The 21,234-nt window shown below is 40.3% G+C and overlaps 1 protein-coding gene across 3 annotated transcripts in view; it reads right to left on the reverse strand.

Moving 5' to 3' along the window:
* Positions 1–21,234, reverse strand: part of TTC28 (tetratricopeptide repeat domain 28) — an 824,287-nt gene that overhangs the window by 79,011 nt on the left and 724,042 nt on the right. For all 3 annotated transcript variants that reach the window (XM_073673179.1, XM_073673184.1, XM_073673189.1), the window contains one exon: positions 2,920–3,061. In XM_073673179.1, coding sequence (XP_073529280.1) covers positions 2,920–3,061 — 142 coding nt within the window. The remainder of the gene's footprint in view (positions 1–2,919; positions 3,062–21,234) is intronic.

The following is a 21,234-nucleotide window of genomic DNA, read 5'->3' on the forward strand; positions in this document are numbered from 1 at the left end:
TCATTTATGTTTTTCACGTTTACATTTTTGAACTACGTTGGATTTCCTGGACTATGTCGGACCCACATGGGATTTTTTTTTTAATAAATTGGTGAACCAGGGAAAGAGTTGGGGTGTGTTTTTTTAAATGAAGTATTTTTGTGGGTGTTTTTTTCTTTTTAGTACTGGATTAGTAATGTAGGTGTCTGATAGACGCCTCTCCATTACTAACACCAGGACTTGATGTCAGCTGTGGTTTTTGGACAATTCAAAGCTGACATCAATTCCAAGCCCCATTACCCCGATTGCTAATGCACCAGGTCATTCGGGATGAGTGAAGGGGACTGCGGTCATGTATTTTTAGGATGGGAAGGGCCCAATAACCGTGGACCTTCCCAGCCTGATAATATCAGCTCACAGCTATCTGCTTTTCCTTTGCTGGTTACCAAAAATAGGGGGGACCGTACGTCATTTTTTTCATTTATTAGGTTAATACATGTACATTAAGCTACACATGCAAGGCGCTAATTATATATCTCATGGATATATATTTATCTATTATCTATATTTTTGCACATCTTTAACATCTAAAAATCTGCAATTTATATTCAGCATTCCATTCCGGTACATGTCACACAGACGGCACACGGATGGTACACATGTACACACGGACGGCCAGCAGAAAACCACATGGATAGTAAAAACGGACCGTCTTACGTGTAGGTTTTTTTAAGCCGACGTGTGAATGGGGCCTTGAGCAAATTTTCTTTTTGCCCAGACAACCCTGTTAAACTTTGTTGGACTTCTGTGAGAGGTTGATATTGGGAGTATTTGCAGATGTACACCTTTGACATAAGACTACAACACAGTGGTATAGTTTAAGTCACTGATATGTTCCCACTGTAAAGAAAAACAAATCCCACACTATGTACACTTTTTTTTACTGGATGCTTCTGTATAGTTTATAGTTTATAGTTTATAGTATGGACTAGCATAGTATATTATACTTTCCATATAGCTAAAAAAGTTATGCCAATGTATGCCAGCCTTCTGCATGCCAAAAGGATCCTGTTTTTTAATGCTAAGTGAATACAGCCTAATATACATTTTTGTTTTTATGAACGTTGGTGTAATTACACTAGATGAGTAGCAGGAGCCGTATACCATCACTCACCGTACAGCCTACGAAAAGTATTTAGTAATTGCAACTTTTCTCTAAAACTAAAAAAATTCCAAAAAATTATAAATAGTAATTGTGTGTCCTGAATAAAAAAAAAAATGAAATGTCAGCGAAATGTCTAATTTTTTTGCACAGCTGACTTACCTAACTCATTTCTTTTCTAGCGGGATCACGTGGAACAAGTACTGTGCTTTTTGATAAATATGTTAGATCCCTGGCTCCCTCTAGTGTTCATTACAGATAATCAGCCTGCTGATAAATGCAATATGTTCCCTAGTTATGAGCGAACACAGAAGCATAGAATGAAATTCATTTCTGCCTATTTACAAAAACTAATTTATTGCCTTTACAAAAAAACATTTCCTACTTAATTGTATAGGGTAGATAATAGAATTTTTACCTGCATTATGATTTTTTCAAAGGAGTTGTTCAAGTATTGTATTTCTAATGTGCTTGGTAATTTGTCATTATATCATAATTTTCTGACAGTAAGATCTTTGCTTACTGTCAGTGAATAAAAACATTAATTGTGTGCATTCAAAGGCTAAAAAAACAACTAGACATGATCACATAGCAGAAAGGCTGAAATTGCATGCTCTATTAATCAAAAGGGTTATCCGGGACTTTTGTTGTATTTTTTTCTTATGGGGCTAGCAACTTACAGGAAGAGACTTACGTGGTAACCACCCGCTTGTTTGCCTGGTACCCATCTCTACCGGCTCAGAGCAGTCACGGACGGCTCCTGTCGGCCATTCTACAGCTTCCGCTGTCTTACTGCACATACAGACTTATACATTACATTAAAGTAAAGGAAGGTCTGAAACAGAAGAGTGGGTTATAAAGGGCTGGACTATTGGAACTCCAGATGAGTCCATGTGCTATGAATAAAGCGTTTTTCAAACCATTGGAATGTCAGGATAGGCGATAGACCCAAAACAAAATACTCTTGCTTTATGCGGCCCTATAGAAGCTAAACTGCAATTCTAGATGTATACACTCCAGGGACCTTATTCGTTATTGCATTTGCATCTTTTTATGGTTAAAAAAAAGTTACAAAGAACAGAACATATGCACAGCAAGTCGTTCTGATATTGCTGTGCATACGTTAATTCTTATTGCAGTTATTTTGGTGCTTTTTGGCGGAATTTGCCTGAAAAGACGTTATGTGCATATACCTTAAGTAACTTTGAAGGAAGTGAGGAGGAAGCGGCCACCTAATGGCTGCAGGGCTCGCATTACATAACAATTTCATGTAAGCCCCGGGAGAGCAGGCGCCGCAACAGAGGTGAGTATAGCTGTGATTATTTTACATGGGGGAACTATGGTGATGGAGAAAGAGTTATCCGAGTATTGGACAATCACTGTAACATCAACTAGAGGCATCACCTGCATGGAGTTTGTATGTTCCCTTGTTATTTAGTTACCTCTGGTTTCCTCTCAGATCCCACTGTATATATCCGATATATGGCATTGTACCATTAGGACAGCCCCACAGAGACTGAGGTGAGTGATTATATGTTGTGTACAATGCTGTAAATTACACTGTTATGCTATAAACAATAGGTATACAATTTATTCAATTTAGTTTCTATTGCTGAGGTACATAAACATAGTATAAAACATATCAAAAATAGAACTAGCCTCCTGAGCTTTGTTGGGCATAAGTAGTCATCCTATAAGTAATGTTATTAATCAATCATATTGCTCTAATAGCCTCTTAAAAAAAGGACAATAAAAATCTATCAAACTCATATCCTTACCCCTTCCATTGGTGCCAGAAGCAAATCATAGAGGGCTCGAAGAGGCGGCTTACTGCAGGCCGGCTTCCGGGGGAGAGAAGAGGTATTTTCCTTCACAGGTGACGCAGTGTTGCTGAACAGGCTGGTCATACTTTGGCAACTTCTAAAAATATTGAGATAAAAAATGGTTAAAGTCTCATCTATCAAAGTTCATGAGTATAATATTTTATTACTAAAAATATATATTTTATGCACATTTTTGCTTTCAGAGTCTCATTTTTGGACTGTTACGCAAATTTAGGGATATGTTCAGTGCTGAAATAAACACTATCTAAGGCTTTAACTTTGTTGTGCGGAAAAATTTTCTTTCAGATTTTTTTTAAAAACTTTTTTTTTTTACATTTTTTGTCTCATTAGTCAGACAGAGAAGCCGACTATATCATACAGTACTTGCTGCACGTGGAGGAAGTTAAGCTCCTGAGCCTCCTCCACATGCGATAACCTCCAGAATGATGTACATGTATGTCAATTTGTGTTAAGGGGTTAAACATAAATCGATCAATGACCATCAAAATTATAAGCAATGTTCTAAAAAGAATTTGAACCAGTCCACACCAATGGATTGTAATCTAACTGTTGCAGAGCTCTCGCACCAGCAATAAAAAACACTAGTCCCAGCAGACCACCTGCATAGTCTCAAAATTGATACCACCAGGATATTATCATTAATGACTATCACCAGGACCTAGACACCAATATACGAACAAGGCTTGTCCCTTAGTGGAACATAATACATATTGGTGCAATTACTCAAAGTTTGTATACACTTCTCCAGCAATGATTTTGGGACTATGCAACTAGTTTGCTGGGACTAGTGGTTTTAATTGTTGTTGCAAGAGCCCCGTAAAAGATAGATATAATCCACTGTGTGGACTGGTTGAAGTTCTTTTTGTAACATTGCATATCATTTTTATTGGTTATTTACTGATTTATGTTTAAAGGCTATGTTGTGTATTCTGACCTGTTTTTTATTGATACTGCCGTATTGTAATAATTTGGTATTATTCAACACTCCAGAAGTCCTTTACAATGTTCAAATTTCCGGGGAAAGAGAGAGAGAATTTTCCGGCTCAAAAGTTCGGGTCCTCATTGCTTTCAATGGGGTTCGGGTTCTGGTTGAAGTTCGGGTAAAGTTCTGGTTCCAGAATCGAACTTCCATGGGTCCGCTCATCCCTAGTGCTGACACCTTTCAATTTACAAACTTTTGTTTGCATAGGAAAATGTCTATAACAGCATGGCTTGGCAGCACGCAGCATATTTCTTAAAATATTTGCAACACATTTTCTTTTTTCTTTATTTAGGAATAGTAGTTAAATCTTGAGGATTTATTACTTATACATGGAACGTTAAAATATGTTCAAACCAAAATGACAATAATAAAGTTTTAATATTATTACCTGTATGTTTATTTTCTCTTTCCCTCCCCATTTTCTCCCACCCCTTCCTTTCTCTACTCTCCATTCACCTATTCCTATTCTTAATTAATACCTAGCTATAGCGTGTATAATGTTATTTAATGTTCTAAATATAACAAATATTATGTACCCTTTTGAATGATCCCAATTATTTCTATATCCTTTCCCTATTTCCTTTTATTATAACACCAATAAAATCTATTTGATTGAGAAAATATGTGCAACAAGATTTTATTCTGTTTGGTTCCAGGTGAATAAAGCTGGAGAAAAATCACGGTTTGCATTATATGCACTATATCAGGAATCCCCAACCTTTCTTATCTTGAGAGCCATATTCAGCTCTGAAAAGTAATTGCGAGCCACAGTAAATGCAGAGAAATAGTAGAAGCCACCTCTTTGAAACGTACAATTCCCCCAGTTTCTCCTTGGAAAATGATAATACTTAAAATTCCTCTTTATAAAGTAATGATACCCCGAGTGCTGTCTTAGAAAGTGATAATGGCCTAAGCCCCCTTATAAAGTACTTGTACCCTTAGTGCCCCTTTATAAAATAATGCAAAGTGTCCCCATATAAAGTAGTAATTCCATGAGTACATCCTTAAAAATCCTTAAAAAGTAAAAATGCCTTTTTTGAAATTAATAATGTCCTGAATGCCCCTTATAAAGTAATAATCCCCAAGTACCCTCCCAAAATGTGGTAATGACCTGGGTGCCGCTTATGAAGTAATCATGACCCTTCGGTGCTTCCTTAACAAGTAATAATGCCACAGTGTATGCCAAAACAGATGAGAGTAATAAATGAGGAATGTGGTGGTTCGGAGTCCGCACTACCCAAGGTATGATCACACACGAAGGTGAAGCGTGAATGCGGGTTATTGTGTCAACGCGTTTCAAGGTTTTCAAACCTCTTCATCAGGACCAAACCACAATGATCAGACGAGAGTGGCACTCACTTAAGCAGACAGCAATACATGAAGGGGACGTGAGCCACATATGGGGGACCCCCGAGCCGCAGGTTGGGGACCCCTGTCCCATATACAGAAGTATTCTCCCTTAATATTATCACTTATAGGAAAGAATAGCTTTGTACTTGCGACACCCTAAAAAGCCTTTATGGCAGCCAACAGAGAACATGCAGCTTTGAATGAGAGAGCCGTCCAGCCGCACTGCGCTGCCATACTACCTCTACGTCATACATGCTAACTATTTCCAAAATGTGGAAAAGGAGCCCAGAAAAAGGGAGCATCTCGGAAGAGTTGGTAAGTTTCAAAAGTCTTTACAAACCCTTTGTGCTAGCAGGAATCATCAGACTCAACACATGGATTTTCAAAGTTAATATACCAGCCTCATCAGGTGCTGGACATTTATTTAATAATGTAGGGATTTTGCATAGTGAAATCTAATGACAGATCCTCTGTAAAGCGTTCCTCCATTCTCTTTAGCTTATCTTATGTCTCCCAGCATCCACTGAAGCAGACTGAATAGTACTTCATTTTTCAGCAATGACTGCACACCGATGTAATGAGTGAATGGGTGGCTGCGGTTTATGAATGCAGTACAAAATACAAATACATTATAAAATAATTACCCCTAAATATCACTCGGCACGTAAGACTAACAATCCGCTCCATTTTTAATTTCACTCAATGTAAGCGTGAATATTTTTATGGGAAGTTTCAATTATGAACATTATGAGTCTCTTATCGGAGTTCTCCTGCACGGCTGACGGTAAATTTTGCAGGAACACTCCGCTAATGTGGGTTGCTATGACAATCTGAAGAGGACAGGACAGAAATACGGTAAAATGAAGACTAATACATGCATGTTTTTCTATCTTTGCACTTTGAAAAGTTCATTATTGAAATATCGCCTGCAATATGAAGCCATTACCTGCGCGGTTCTTTGCTGCAAAGTCAGAGTTAATTATAACTTAACATTTTATTTAATAGCTAATGGAAAGCTGAACATGGACAATATTTTTAGGTATTATGATGTACTTGAGATTTGTAAGGTTGAAAATGCTGTGAAATTCCTATGGAGCAAGTGTGGTTATTTCTTAGGTTTGTATTTATTGCAATATGTTCCATGTTTTTATCATTTTTTCCCTGTAATTTAGATGCACAATTTCTGGGAATTCGTATTAATATGATCTTGAGTGTTAGAAATGATTACAGTATTTCCAATGTGACTCCAGAACTGAGACCTTGGGGAAAGTGCCTATACGTGGCACGGCCGTCTATGGATTCACTGATAGCGTTGATACCTGCTGTATAGATACACATTCACATTTCAGTTTTTCATCCTTTACTTGCAGTCAGTGAACAGAAAATTGTTCTTGTTAACTCTTTCCCTTTGGAGCCAGTTTGTGAGCATTGTTTTTTCCTTTCCATTGTTTCATCATAAAAATAAGTTGTTTTTCATGGGGTGAGTTGTCACCATTTATCATATGTTATACTGAAAAATATTAAAATATTCAAATTGGAGGGAAATGGTGAAAAATCACAATTTGGCCATTGTTTTTTGAGTATTTTTATTTACAGCATTCAGTTTGCGGCAAAAATTACCTGGAAACATGATATATGTTAGAACAATTATGATGATACCAAACTAAGCCTACTTCATATATCCACAATACGTCATGTGTCTGGAAGGGGTTAACGTTTTCATGCTGAATCTGTCACCAAGTCCATACTGGCCTATCTGAGGGCAGTAGAAAGTAGTGAGACAGACCCAGGTTCCAGGAACATGCTCTAGAATTGTCAGCAGTGCTTTTCAGCTGCAGAATGAGCCAAGTGCTGAACCCTAGTATTCATGAGCTGTGACTCCCCACGTCTTTCCCACGCTGACAACTTTCTCTCTATACTGTTCATACGGAGAGAGCTGTAAGGCACTGGCATGGGGGTGGGAGGATTTGCAGCTCATGAATATCGAAGACTCTCAGCACATGGTGGTGAGGACTACTGCACTGCAGCTGCTGACAAGTTGATTCTGTCAAAACTATAGCATGGAAATAAGTTAATAGCAGATTCAGCATAAACTTGGTCAGAGATTCCCTTTATCCTGCTCACATCCGAAAGCTTGGTAGCTTGCATTGGTCAACCTTCTATGAGCTAAACACAATAGCAGCACTAAACTGTCTCCTCTTCTGGTCTCCAGAAGTTTATCTTCGTGAGGATTCCCTAACAAACAGGCAATTCCTGCATGTGTTGATGCTGTCTAACAGCCGTAAATCATGCAGATGCAGGGACTCGAACATAATATGCGAGCACGCCAAAGACACGCGCGGAAAGCCCCCGAGCATGCTCGATTAAAGGGTTAAACTAGTCCCCACCATACACATGCATGCTCAATGCAGACAAGCAACACAAATAAGCCACTGCCAGACACCTTGGTTGCGCCTTATCTAATCTAAGAACATCAGGATGAGTAATTGAAATATATACACATATAATTGCAGACCAGTCCTGCAGAAATTAGCGGGTACATCTGATTATGCTCTAATGCGTATGACACCTTAAAGACACCTATGACACCACTACTCGGACAAACCCTTCTCAATTCCTTATTTACCCCTTATAAAATAATAACACAAACTTGCCTCTGGTGCCAGCACCATTCCAGCGGTGTCGGCACTGGCTCTCCCGGGGGATCGTGTGACATTGTTATGTCACATGAACCCTGCGGCCAATCAGCAGTGGTTTCTTTCTCCCCACCTTTGGACAAATCATCTACACCTCAAGGAAGTGAGATCCGCTGCTCTCTCATTTCCCTATAGATGTATGCGATTTGTCCGAAGGCGGATATAGTGAAAGGAGCTGCTGATTGGCTGCAGAGATTGTGTGACATAATAATGTCACACAATCCCTGGGTAAGCCTGTGCCGACACCACTGAAACAGCGCCGTCACCGGGGGTGAGTATAAGTGTTATTATTTTATAAGGGGGAAACATAGGAATTGAGAAGGGGTTGTCCGAACAAACAATCGTTTGTGAATAGCCTTGAACACATAAGATGCTTCATCGTGCAATAATGGATTTTTTTCTACTGATAATGCATTCAGGGCTGATCATAGACCGAGAAAATCCAACAAAATGACAAGGGTTTGGAATACGAACATTTGTCAGTTGGTCGCCAGTCGAAACAACAGCTACTGACTAATTGTAGTGGGCCACTAATGTATTCAATAACTTAACAGCAAATATTAACATGATGGGTGCTGTGTTTTAACTACTGAATATGATTGATCTACAGATAAATAGCATTGTGTAAAATAAAGGCAAGTGAAGAATACTTTTATAGAAAAACATTTAGCAAGGTATTATGACTGGATGGCTCTCTCCATAAGTGGGGAAAAGGTCTATTCTCTTTCTTATCTCAATAAAAAGTGCTACAGGATAAGTAATGGTTTCTTTTATCTTGAGAGGAGGTTTTATTGCTTCACTTTCCTCCCTGATGCTGATACAGCATCTTCTTTGTCTCTATAGTCAAGTATACTTTTCTGAAACAGCTATTGATTTTCCTGCACAAACCAAGAAGATGCCGAGTTTATTTTCTACTTCTCAAGTGTAAACAAAAATGATAAATGAGCAATGATGTATTAAAAAGGCTTCTAAAATCATTCATTCTTATTGGTCAGTTACTAACTTGTGAAAATGTCAACACTAAATAGTAAAATATGTGCAAAGAATGTCCATTAAAGCAGTGGCAAAACAAGAGGGGGGGCAAGAGGGGCATTTGCCCTTGGCGCAGCCAGCAAGGGAATGCTGTTGTTCCAAGGTGTCTCAGAGGTGTTGATGGGGATTCATGGATTCATTTGTTCTCCGAACAGGCTGTTCAACTGACAGCCAACTCAGAGAACATGTAAAATGGCAGCTCCCTCAGTTGTACTCGCATCTTTCAAATGCGAGTACAATTGAAGCTCTGCCCTCCGGCCTCCTCAAGTGTCATCGGATGTACAGGAGTGTGATGAGGTCACTTGATCATGCTGCGGACTTCACTCTTGCACCAGAGAAGACGGCAATAAGATAAGCATGGCAATGGAGCTAACGAAACCGGGACCCTTTATGATTGGTGAAATAGTGTGAAGGGACAATGTGAGGGCACAGTATTGATGGGATAGTATGCAGAAGAGGAAAAGTGTGAGTAAAGGGCACATTACATAGATTGGGAAGGGGGGGGACAGTATTGGTCACAGTATAGAGAAGGGGCAGCATAGGGGGAAAGTGTGAGGGCACAATATGTGGGAGAGTATGCAGAGAGGGGGAAAGCGTGAGAAGGGGACATAGTGTAGAGACTGGACAGGATGGGGTAACAAAGCGTGAGGGGTCAATTTAAGGAATGGGTCTTGTATGGAAAGGGGAAATGGGGGGACATTTAATTTAGGGACAGTGTGGCGGTGATAGCTCATAAAGGTGGACAGTGTGGCGGTTTTATCTAGTAATGCTGGACAGTGTGGCGGTTATAGCTAATAATGGCAAACAGTGTGGCGGTTATAGTTAAAAAGGTGGATATTGTGGAGGTTATAGATAAAAAGGGCAGATAGTGTGGCTACTATAGTTAATAAGAGCAGACATAGTGGCAGCTATAGCTATTAAAAGAGTGTGGCTGTTATAGTTAATAAGTGGGACAGGATGGCAGTTATAGTTATATGGATATAATTCATAAGGGGGATGTGTGCAGGCAATATTTTATAAGAAAGGACAATGTGGAGGCCATATACCATAAGAGGCACAGTGAGGGGGTCTTATTGTGTGCAGGGAGCACAGTGAGGGGTAATTACTGATTCAGGGGTACAGTAAAGGGCATATATTTTTATTCAGGAACGTTATAATTAAACTGTTATTTTTAAGGACAACGTGTCGGGATGTGCTGCTGAAAACTAGTGAAGATGGAAGTCTGTAGAGACCATCTATGAATGTAAAAAGTCAACGTGGCGTCTGGATAAGATGGATGAAAGAGACCGACTCCAATTAGAGAAGATAACACCTATAAGGTATCTGGATGTAAATCTTTATTTATGATACTGACTATGGCTCATCAGTATTGTGTTTCCTGTATGGTCTGCAGTCTGATGTTGGCAGTTAACAACAACACCCAGGATCTCCTTACCAATGTTAAAGACATACTGGGAGTTGTAGGTTCATGTAATACAGTTGTATATGGGGCTGACCTGACATTAGAATTGATAGCAGTAATAAGCTTGACAATGTTTTCATGTACAAATGATGATTCTGTTGAGCTATTATTGTACTGATTGTGGTTCTGGTGATGGTGATGTATTAATGTACTGATAGAGGTTCTAGTGTTACATTCATGTACGGATGGTGGTTCTGGCAATGCATTCATGTAATAATAGTGGTTTTGGTGATGTACTCATATATTGACGGTGGTTCTGGTGATGTATTCCTGTACTGATTATGCTTTTTGTGATGTATTATTGTACTGATCATATTCTGGTCATGAATTCATGTACTGATGGGGGTTCTAGTGACCATATAACTGTATTGATGATGGTTCTGGTGCTATATTCATGTAATTTTATAGATTCTCATCAAGTAACAATTCAAAATTTGTCAGATAATGTGATACATGACTATGTTAATAAAGTATTGTGCCGTTGGACAAGTTAAGGGTTACTACATGTGTATTTATGTTAGGAGCAGTAATTATAACATTTAGCACTGTAGCGTGCCAAATCTAAACAGTGTGTTATATACTCACTATCAGAATTTGGCTCTGCTTGCTAGTTCCAGTGGTCATCATGAGACCACTCATATGTGATTTTCACACTTACAATCACGTGCCCACTAGTTTCTCTTCCTACTTCTTTTAATGAAGCCTGCTGTAGTTTTTCACTAAACATTGAGAGAATAAGGAATAGAAGCTAGTCGACACATGACTGTAAAGTACAAAGATATAGGCTAATTTTATATTTGAAATAGAAATAAGATGATACTGTATATCAAGCCTTCCCAATTCATCCTTTCTGTAACGAAAAATGCCCAAATACAGGTATTTCTATAAAGGATGCAGAAGTAACAGCCACACTTTAGACCTAGTGCCTGTGAGGGTTCCAAGCCCCCCATGCCACATAAAAACACACTAGTGTTTGTCACAGTTGACACCAGGGAGATCACGAAGATCCCACCACTGCCACCAGTTTGTCAGGGATACGCAGCCGGGAGGGGTGGGGGTCACTCAGATCCCATCGCTGCCACCAGTTTATCAAGGAACACAGCTCCGCTGCCTCCAATTGTCATGACAACACACAATTGACTGATGAGTGATGGATAAGGCCGCGGCTGCTTCCACTACTAGGCCAGTTATTGGGGAACTCACATTGAGCGCATGGTATATACACCTCCGATTCCAGCTGGTGGAATATATACTGTATATACCCCGGTACGGTCACTGCCAATTCCACAATAACAAAATGAACCACTAGCTGCCACCACCAATCGTTTATATAGGCCAATTGGATACCCATTACAGGTAGCATATGGCTTGAGGGGTGCGGTTTACAGAGCAAGAGGAACAGAGCTATTCAATTTTATATATTTATTCTGGAAACATAAGCAGTGTTTATAAAAAATATACAAAGATGATACAAAATGGGAACAAAACAATACGGTATATACAATTACATCTGATAAAAGGGATAATAAAAGAAAATAGCTAAACCTGATGTCACAGAAAAGGCTCAGGGCTTAGCGGAGGAAGGTACTCTTTAGAAAAACTGACAGAACCCACAGCAAGCTGTATCTTCCAGGACTGACAAATGGCCACACCCAAATTCTGTTTTTTATTAGATTAAGGTTACACCCACATACCTCCCCTTGGTGAGCTCATGTGGGAGCTGGTTGTGGGATGTGCTAGATCTGTTAGAATTTTATGAGATTCCCTACTTACAGGATATCTTCACCCCTGGAGGTCCAAGGTGGTAGATATTGTCATCATGATTCCTATAGCGATTTTACATGTTATAGAGATGAAACATGGTATGGATAGCATCCTTCTGACCAATAATAGGTTGGAGGGGTCCTGCCAGTCTTACGGTGATGTGAGTGAATGCGTTATGTTCGGACCTTCGCTGCGACTCTGAATATATATCTCCCATAAATATCAGATTGATGCAAAGCCCAATATTCATCACTGACCACTGGCTCCAAAAGGTCTGAGAAAAATCTTTAGAACAGAGGAAGCTCCTGTACTTTTCTGCCTCTGAATAAATGATACTCAGCCTTTGTGTCTTTTTCCCAGGGAAAATCTCCTGCTGTCATTACCTGTTCATTGCAGGAGGCCCCTACTTCAATGGAGGTTGAAGTGTCAGCCACTTCCCCAGTTATAATTAATTTTTCTCTTCCCCAGCTATAATTAACCCCTTTCTGACGTGTGACCTAATAGTACATCATGGTGACCTGGGCCGATTGGACCAATGATGCACTATTAGGTCATATGGCGATCGCGCCCGCATACAAGCGGTGCAGGGCGATCGTCGCCGGGTGTCATGACAACATCCGGGTCACCAGACAGCAGGAAGATACTTTGGTCTTGCGCAGTGCATGACCAAAGTATCTTCTTATTCAGCAGCAGTGACCGCCTGTATAGCACAGGGAGCTGCTGCTGCTCTCTATGCTATACAGGCGATCTGAAAATATAATGTGAAAGACCCATAGTGGGACAAGGTGTAAAAGTAAAAAAAGAATCAGAAGGTGGAAAAAAAAATTGTAAAAATATAAAAAAAATGAAAAAAATAGTCCCAAAAAATATATTGTACCCATAAATAAATATTATTGTGGGAAAAAACAAAAACAAAATAAAAGTACCCATATATGGTATCGTCGCGTCCGGAACGACCTGTCCTATAAAACTGTCCCACTAGTTAACCCCTTTAGTGAACACGGTAAAAAAAAAAGCAAAAAAACATGCTTTATCATCATACCGCCAAACAAAATATGCAATAAAACGCGATCAAAAAGACGAATGCAAATAAAAATGGTACCGCTGAAAACGTCATCTTGTCCCCCAAAAACAACCTGCCATACAGCTCCATCAGCCGAAAAATAAAAAAGTTATAGCTCTCAGAATAAAGCGATTCAAAAAAAATATTTTTTCTATAAAATAGTTTTTAATGTGTAAAAGCGCCAAAACATAAAAAAAAATATAAATGTGGTACCGCTGTAATCATACTGACCCGAAGAATAATGCTGCCTTATCAATTTTACCACAAGCGGAACGGTATGAAAAAAAAAAACAATTCTGGAATTGTTGGTTTTTGTTTATTCTCCCTCACAAAAATCGGAATAGAAAGCGATCAAAAAATGTCACGTGCCCAAAAATAGTACCAATAAAAATGTCAACTTGTCCCACAAAAAACAAGCCATCACATGACTCTGTTGGCCGAAATACGGAAAAATTATACCTCTTGTAGCAGTCATCAAAGCAAAAGGTGGCTACTTTGAAGAACCTAGAATATAAGACATATTTTCAGTTGTTTCACACTTTTTTGTTAAGTATATAATTCCACATGTGTTAATTCATAGTTTTGATGCCTTCAGTGTGAATGTACAATTTTCATAGTCATGAAAATACAGAAAAATCTTTAAATGAGAAGTTGTGTCCGAACTTTTGGTCTGTACTGTATATCAGCAATGAGGACTAATTTGTAATTCATGTTAGCCAATTAAGTGTGGTTATGGTCAGAGCAATGCCCCATTGTCCCCAACTATCAGATTGTCTACAGTGCCTTCAAAAAGTATTCATACACTGAACTTTTCTACATTTTTTCACTATACAAGCATGAACTTAAATGTATTTTATTGGGATCTTATGTGCTATACCAACACAAAGTAACAAGTATTTGTGAAGTGTAACGGAAATTGTGACTGGTCCATTCGCACACATGAATATGTTTTCATTTAAACCATTTCATTGTAGTTCTTTCAGTATGTTTAGGGTCCTTGCCAACTGATAGGTGAACCTACACCCCAGCCTCAAGTCTTTTGCAGTCTCTAACAAGTTTCTCTACAGGACTGTCCTGTATTTAGCTCCATCCATTTTCCCATCAACTCTGATCAGCTTCCCTGTCCCTGGTGAAGAAAAGCATCCCCACAGCCTCATGCTGCCACCACCACCATGTTTGAAGGTGGGAATGGTGTTTTCAGGGTGATGTGCAGTGTTGGTTTTCCGCCACACGTAGCGTTTTGCTTTTAGCTCAAAAAGTTCTACTTTGGTCTCATCTGACCAGAGCATCTTCTTCCAGATGCTAGTTGTGTCCCCATAAATGGCATTTTGCAAACTGCAAATGGGATTTCTTATGGCTTGCTTTAAAAAATGTCTTTCTTCTTCACGCACTTTCCTAATGGCCAGATTTGTAGAGTATATGACTAATAGTTTTCCTGTGAAAAGATTCTCCCACCTGAGTTTAGGATCTCTGCAGTATTTCCAGAGTGACCATGGGCCTCTTGGTTGCTTCTCTAATTAGTGCTCTCCATGTTTTGGATGTGAGTTTAGGTGGATGGCCATGTCTTGGTAGGATTGCAGTTTTGCCATAGTCCTTCTATTTTTGGATGATGGATTGAATAGTGCTCTGTGAGATGTTCAGAGCTTGGGCTATTTTTTTTTATAACTTAACCCTGCTTTACTCTTTTCCACAACTTTATCCCTGACCTGTCTTGTGTGATCCTTGGTTTTTGTGATGCTGTTTTATCCCTAATGTTCTCAAGCCTTTGAGGCCTTCACAGAAAAGCAGTAGTTATACTGATAATAAATTACACACAGGTGGACTCAATTTACTAATTATGTTACTTCTGGAGGCAATTGTTCACTCAGGATTTTATTTAGGAGTATCAGACTACAGGGGGCTAAATACAAATGCACTTCACAATTTTCAGATATAGATTTTTAAAATGATTAGTAAACCATGTATTATTTTTTTTACATTTCACAAATACTTACTACTTTGTGTTGGTATATCACATACAATTCCCCCCAAAAAAATTTAAGTTTTGTGGGTGTAACATGCCAAAATGTGGAAAAGTTCATTGGGTATGAGTACTTTTTCAAGGAACAGTATGCAAGCCAGCAATAACCCAACAAATGAGCAAAACACTCGTTCGTCAGGTGTAATCATTTGTAAGCCAGATAAATAATCTTTGTTACTGGCAGCACTTCGTCCTGTGTAAAAGAGGATGTGCTGCCAACTAATGATATTCTATGGGCACAAAGCACAGAACCATTGTTTTAACCATCATTCTGTGTGGCCATAAAATGTTCGTTGTTCGTCAGTAAAGGACCACCTATCGGCTTGCATATAGTGGATTGGCGGTCGTTTAACAGGTTGGATTGGCCCTTGTAAAAGATGCATTACTATGTAGCCATATTTATGAAATGTGACTTAAAAAGTTGAAAATCAGTAACATTAACACACCATCAGGTTAGAATAAATTGTAGGCCGCAAAACAAAAGCACCAACATTTGTCTAATCAAATGTGCAATAAGTTTAACCTGATGCAATAATTTGTCAAGAAATAAACACCTTTTTTTTTTTTTCAAAATGATGATATTATTGATGGGAACTAGGCTCTTGAAATTTAAAAAAAAATCTATGGTTATCTCTAAGATAATAATAAAATCCATAAATTCCCACTCTAAAATTATTTTACCTCTAACCGCTATACTAAAACAACAACAAATATTTGCCCCAAATAGTAAAAATGTATAAAAAATTACTTTTTTTGCTTTAGCAAAAACTAAGAAAGAAATAGTGGTGCAGAAATTAGATAAACCAATGTTTTTTGCTTAATGCAACATCAATAAATTTTCCCTACACTATAATTACAGACATCTGACATGACATTGACCTCTGAGCTGAAGACTACATGATTAAAATTAAGCAAACGTGCTAGGAAAGCGCTAGAAATAAACTTGGCGCAGTTATAGGAAATGGTTCATATATTGCTCACATCCCAAGTACTTTTTTGATGTCTGACAAGCAGAATTTGATGTGCTGTAAAATGCATGTGTAGCACCAGTGGGATAATATCCCATCAATGTAATCAAGTTTAGAAGCACTATATAAATATATAACCGCTCTAATTCCACGAGTCAAAGGAGGCAGATTAAAGGTTTATCATAAATTGCCGTAATTACTGTGTGCTGCTGAAAGCGTGCTAAATCATGCTATCTTCCAGAAGATGGCACTGCTCAGCCGAATATTGGCCATTAAATAATTACATCGGAGCCATCTATTACAGCAGAGCTGATCCGTCTAATCAGTAGAGATTGTTTCATTTTAAAAGAGATGATCACATCATTGTATTCCTGCATTTATCAGTTTGCCTCCGCAAGGATGTTCTTTTATTAGTGCAAATACATAAGGCCAATATAAATCATCACCTCCTCTGTGCTCTCTGCCTGTCTCATCCATTGACTGGGGTAAGAGGAGACGCACACGTGGCTTACTTAGCACTGGCACAGATCATGCTGCATATAGATGGCACAGCATTTTTGCCTTTTATGACTTCTATTAGGTCATTTGTGAATGCAGAGAATTGCAGAGGTGCAGTATCCTGCATTATGTGACTTGTACCATGCTCATACACTATGGAATGTGGCCTGATTTTGTCGGTTTGGCTGATGTTGTGTCTGGCAAGTCAGTTGCATTATTGTGCCATAATTGCCAGATGTCTTTCATTTCCAGAAAGCGACTGAGGCTTTGCACATTCATCCCTAAAAATGTCTGTTTTCCTCCTGCCTCATGCATGCAAAGTTGCAACCATTCCAGTACTAGCTTTCACTTACTCCAACTATGAATTATATTGATGACACTTTGCTATAAATGTATTTTATTAATATAATGTATGTACACTGCTCAAAAAATAAAGGGAACACTCAAATAAGACATCCTAGATCTGAATGAATGAAATATTCTCATTGAATACTTTGTTCTGTACAAAGTTGAATGTGCTGACAACAAAATCACACAAAAATCATCAATGGAAATCAAATTTATTAACCAATGCAGGCCTGGATTTGGAGTCACCCCCAAAATTAAAGTGGAAAAACACACTACAGGCTGATCCAACTTTGATGTAATGTCCTTAAAACAAGTCAAAATGAGGCTCAGTATTGTGTGTGGCCTCCACGTGCCTGTATGACCTCCCTACAACGCCTGGGCATGCTCCTGATGAGGTTGCGGATGGTCTCCTGTGGGATCTCCTCCCAGACCTGGACTAAAGCATCCGCCAACTCCTGGACATTCTGTGGTGCAACGTAACGTTGGTGGATGGAGCGAGACATGATGTCTCAGATGTGCTCAATCGTATTCCGGTCTGAGGAATGGGCGGGCCAGTCCATAGCTTCAATGCCTTCATCTTGCAGGAACTGCTGACACACTCCAGCCACATGAGGTCTGGCATTGTCCTGCATTAGGAGGAACCCAGGGCCAACCGCACCAGCATATGGTCTCACAAGGGGTCTGAGGATCTCACCTCGGTACCTAATGGCAGTCAGGCGACCTCTGGCGAGCACATGGAGGGCTGTGCGGCCCTCCAAAGAAATGCCACCCCACACGATTACTGACCCACTGCCAAACCGGTCATGCTGAAGGATGTTGCAGGCAGCAGATCACTCTCCACAGCGTCTCCAGACTCTGTCACGTCTGTCACATGTGCTTAGTGTGAACCTGCTTTCATCTGTGAAGAGCACAGGGCGCCAGTGGCAACTTTGCCAATCCTGGTGTTCTGTGGCAAATGCCAAGCGTCCTGCACGGTGTTGGGCTGTGAGCACAACCCCCATCTGTGGATGTCGAGCCCTCATACCACCCTCATTAAGTCGGTTTCTAACCGTTTGTGCAGACACATGCACATTTGTGGCCTGCTGGAGGTCATTTTGCAGGGCTCTGGCAGTGATCCTCCTGTTCCTCCTTGCACAAAGGTGGAGGTAGCGGTCCTGCTGCTGAGTTGTTGCCCTCCTACGGCCCCCTCCACGTCTCCTGGTGTACTGGCCTGTCTCCTGGTAGCGCCTTCAGCCTCTGGACACTACGCTGACAGACACAGCAAACCTTCTTGCCACAGCTCGCATTGATGTGCCATCCTGGATGAGCTGCACTACCTGAGCAACTTCTGTGGGTTGTAGAGTCCGTTTCATGCTACCACGAGTATGAAAGCACAACCAACATTCAAAAGTGACTAAAACATCAGCCAGAAAGCATTGGTACTGAGATGTGGTCTGTGGTCCCCACCTGCATAAACACTCCTTTATTGAGTGTGTCTTGATAATTGCCAATAATTTCCATCTATTGTCTATTCCATTTGCACAACAGTGCGTGAAATTGATTGTCAATCAGTGTTGCTTCCTAAGTGGACAGCTTGATTTCACAGAAGTTTGATTTACTTGGAGTTATATTCTGTTGCTTAAGTGTTCCCTTTATTTTTTTGAGCAGTGTGTAACCAGAATGATACAAGATCAGAACATTTGCCTAAACATAGCATGTCGCTGACCGGTTGCTTATTAACCACTAGAGAAGCGAACCTTCCAAAATTAGTTTTGTGCTGATTCGCTCCAATTGACCAGCAGACTCCATTCGATCTGAGTAATTTCAGCTCGAAATAAAAGTTCTCCCATTGCCATGTATTATACTCTGAGTTCTCTCCAGACCCAAAAGTAAAATAAATGGTTGGCAGAAAGGGGCAAAAAAATAGTAAAATATGATATACTTACCTGTCTTATGGCCACCCCCTCCCAAATTCATCCTTTGCTCACTTCCATTTAGTGATCGATCTTTGCGTTTCCGGCGCTGACTAAGTCTCAAGTCAGCACACATGTTTACATGTCATGAACACACATGATGTCATGTGACTGTTGCTTTATATCCTGGGGCTAGGAGCTCCTTCCCCATCCCTAAAGCTAGGGGCGCCCTAGCAATCCCTGCTCCCTGGATTACTTCTAGTGGTGAAAATGCCAGGGCCAGGTACCTTGCTGCGCTCCTGAATCAGTCCTTATCAGCGCCCTCCCCAACCCAGGGAAGTGGGGAGTATTTATATATAAGAATACACAAACCAGACTAACAAGGAAAGATGTACAGGGATAACTGAAAATACCAATCATACAAATATGCACTCACAAACAACAGAGTAGAACAAAAAGTAAAGCAAAAAGAAGTAAAAAAACAAATAGGAGAGTATGAGGTTATGTACACAGACAAATCACAAAGCAACAGTCTTTAGATCAACACTTCAAATGCCACCACAACAAACACCTCCAACTCCACACCAGGCAGTATGAAACTAACACTGGCAATCCATGATTGCCAGAGGTGAGTATACATAGCAGAGGGGAGTGTCCAACATTGAACAGCTGAGACCATCAAAGCAGGAAAGCTTCAGAGACTCTCAACTGAACAGATTAACCCCTGCACTGCTAGCAGAAACCTGCACCATTTAATATGATGGTGAAGTGCTTCTAATCAATGCAGGAGTATGTGAAATCATCCAGACGTCACGGTCTTCTGGCCCTTCCCCATCCTGGTAAACCCGTGACACATGAGACATGAGGCCTTGTCAGTGCTGGAAGACCGCAAGCCAAATACTGATCACCAATCTGAAAATAGCAGTGATGTGGGCTTTGATTCTGCACCTAAAAAGTCATTTGCATTTTTTTTCATGCATTTTTTCTGTATCCCTGAAGAAGCCTGTAGAGAAAATACCCACCAAGAAACTCACAGTTCAACAGCTTCCTTAAATTCTCAGTTGGTGTGCGTTTTCACAAAATCACATCCACTTTACATAAACACAGCAAATTTTCTGTACAAAAAAAGGCAGCGGAAAAAAATCACAACAATTACATTACATAGGAAAATAGCCCTAAAGAGAAAAAGGGTATGAAGAGCATTATACCTATTAATTAATCACAGTCAAAGCACACTTTCTCTTCAAAAAGATGTTGTACAGCAGCTTCAGTCACAAGGAATAATATACCCTCTTGTATCAACAGTATTCTGGCATTGTTATTAAGGGGTTCTGTGGCTTTATTTCAGGGGGCACTCTCATTGGCATTGTTTAGGGAAACCATGACTGCTATAATGCTACTTTTGCAGCATGGATATAGTTAGTATTCACTGCAACCTGGATTATACAGTTTTGTGGCACAGCTACTCTTGTAATACACACCTCAGCCGCTGTTCATTCTCTCTTTGAAAATAAAGAGGTGTTAGATGCTCCATCATAGGCGGATTATAATGAGGGCAATCTGGGCTACAGCCCGGGGCCCGGGCCTCCAGGGGGCCCATGGCCAGATTGCCCTCATTATAATGTTTTCGGCAGAGGGGGACTGCACTGTGCCTTAGACGCCGGCCGGCCGCATCAGGGAGACAGACACGCCCCCTGCACGCTGTGTGCTGCGTCTCCAGAGCTGACGTCACACAGTGGCGCCTGGAGCTCATCAGCGGAGAGGAGCTCGTGCAGCAGACCTCAGTGGATGGCAGTAAATATGATGATTGAGGAGGGGGCTGCAGGACGCTGCTCTCCTCCTGATGAGTTCACACAGAACCCTTAGTGTCAGGTCTGCAGACGCTCTGCTTGGGCTCTGTGTGACTTATTGCCGGAGTCTGACCTTTGCTGCAGATCAGGTCACTCTGGGTCATTGGCTCAAGCGTCACCAGATCTGCAGGAAAATTCAGAGTCCTGCAATAAATCACACTGAGCCCCAGCAGGGCGTCCACAGACATCAGCATAGAGGATCCTGCACTGACTGATCAACCCTGAACCTACAGGACATCACATACTATACTGCTCCATCTAATATATATAATCGTCTTATCCCGTCTGTCTGTCTGTCTGTCCAGGTCCGGCCGCGGCCAATCA

Source organism: Phyllobates terribilis, unplaced genomic scaffold (assembly GCF_046119375.1).
Source record: "Phyllobates terribilis strain yellow unplaced genomic scaffold, ASM4611937v1 Scaffold_1__5_contigs__length_1240528914, whole genome shotgun sequence".
NCBI lineage: Eukaryota > Metazoa > Chordata > Amphibia > Anura > Dendrobatidae > Phyllobates > Phyllobates terribilis.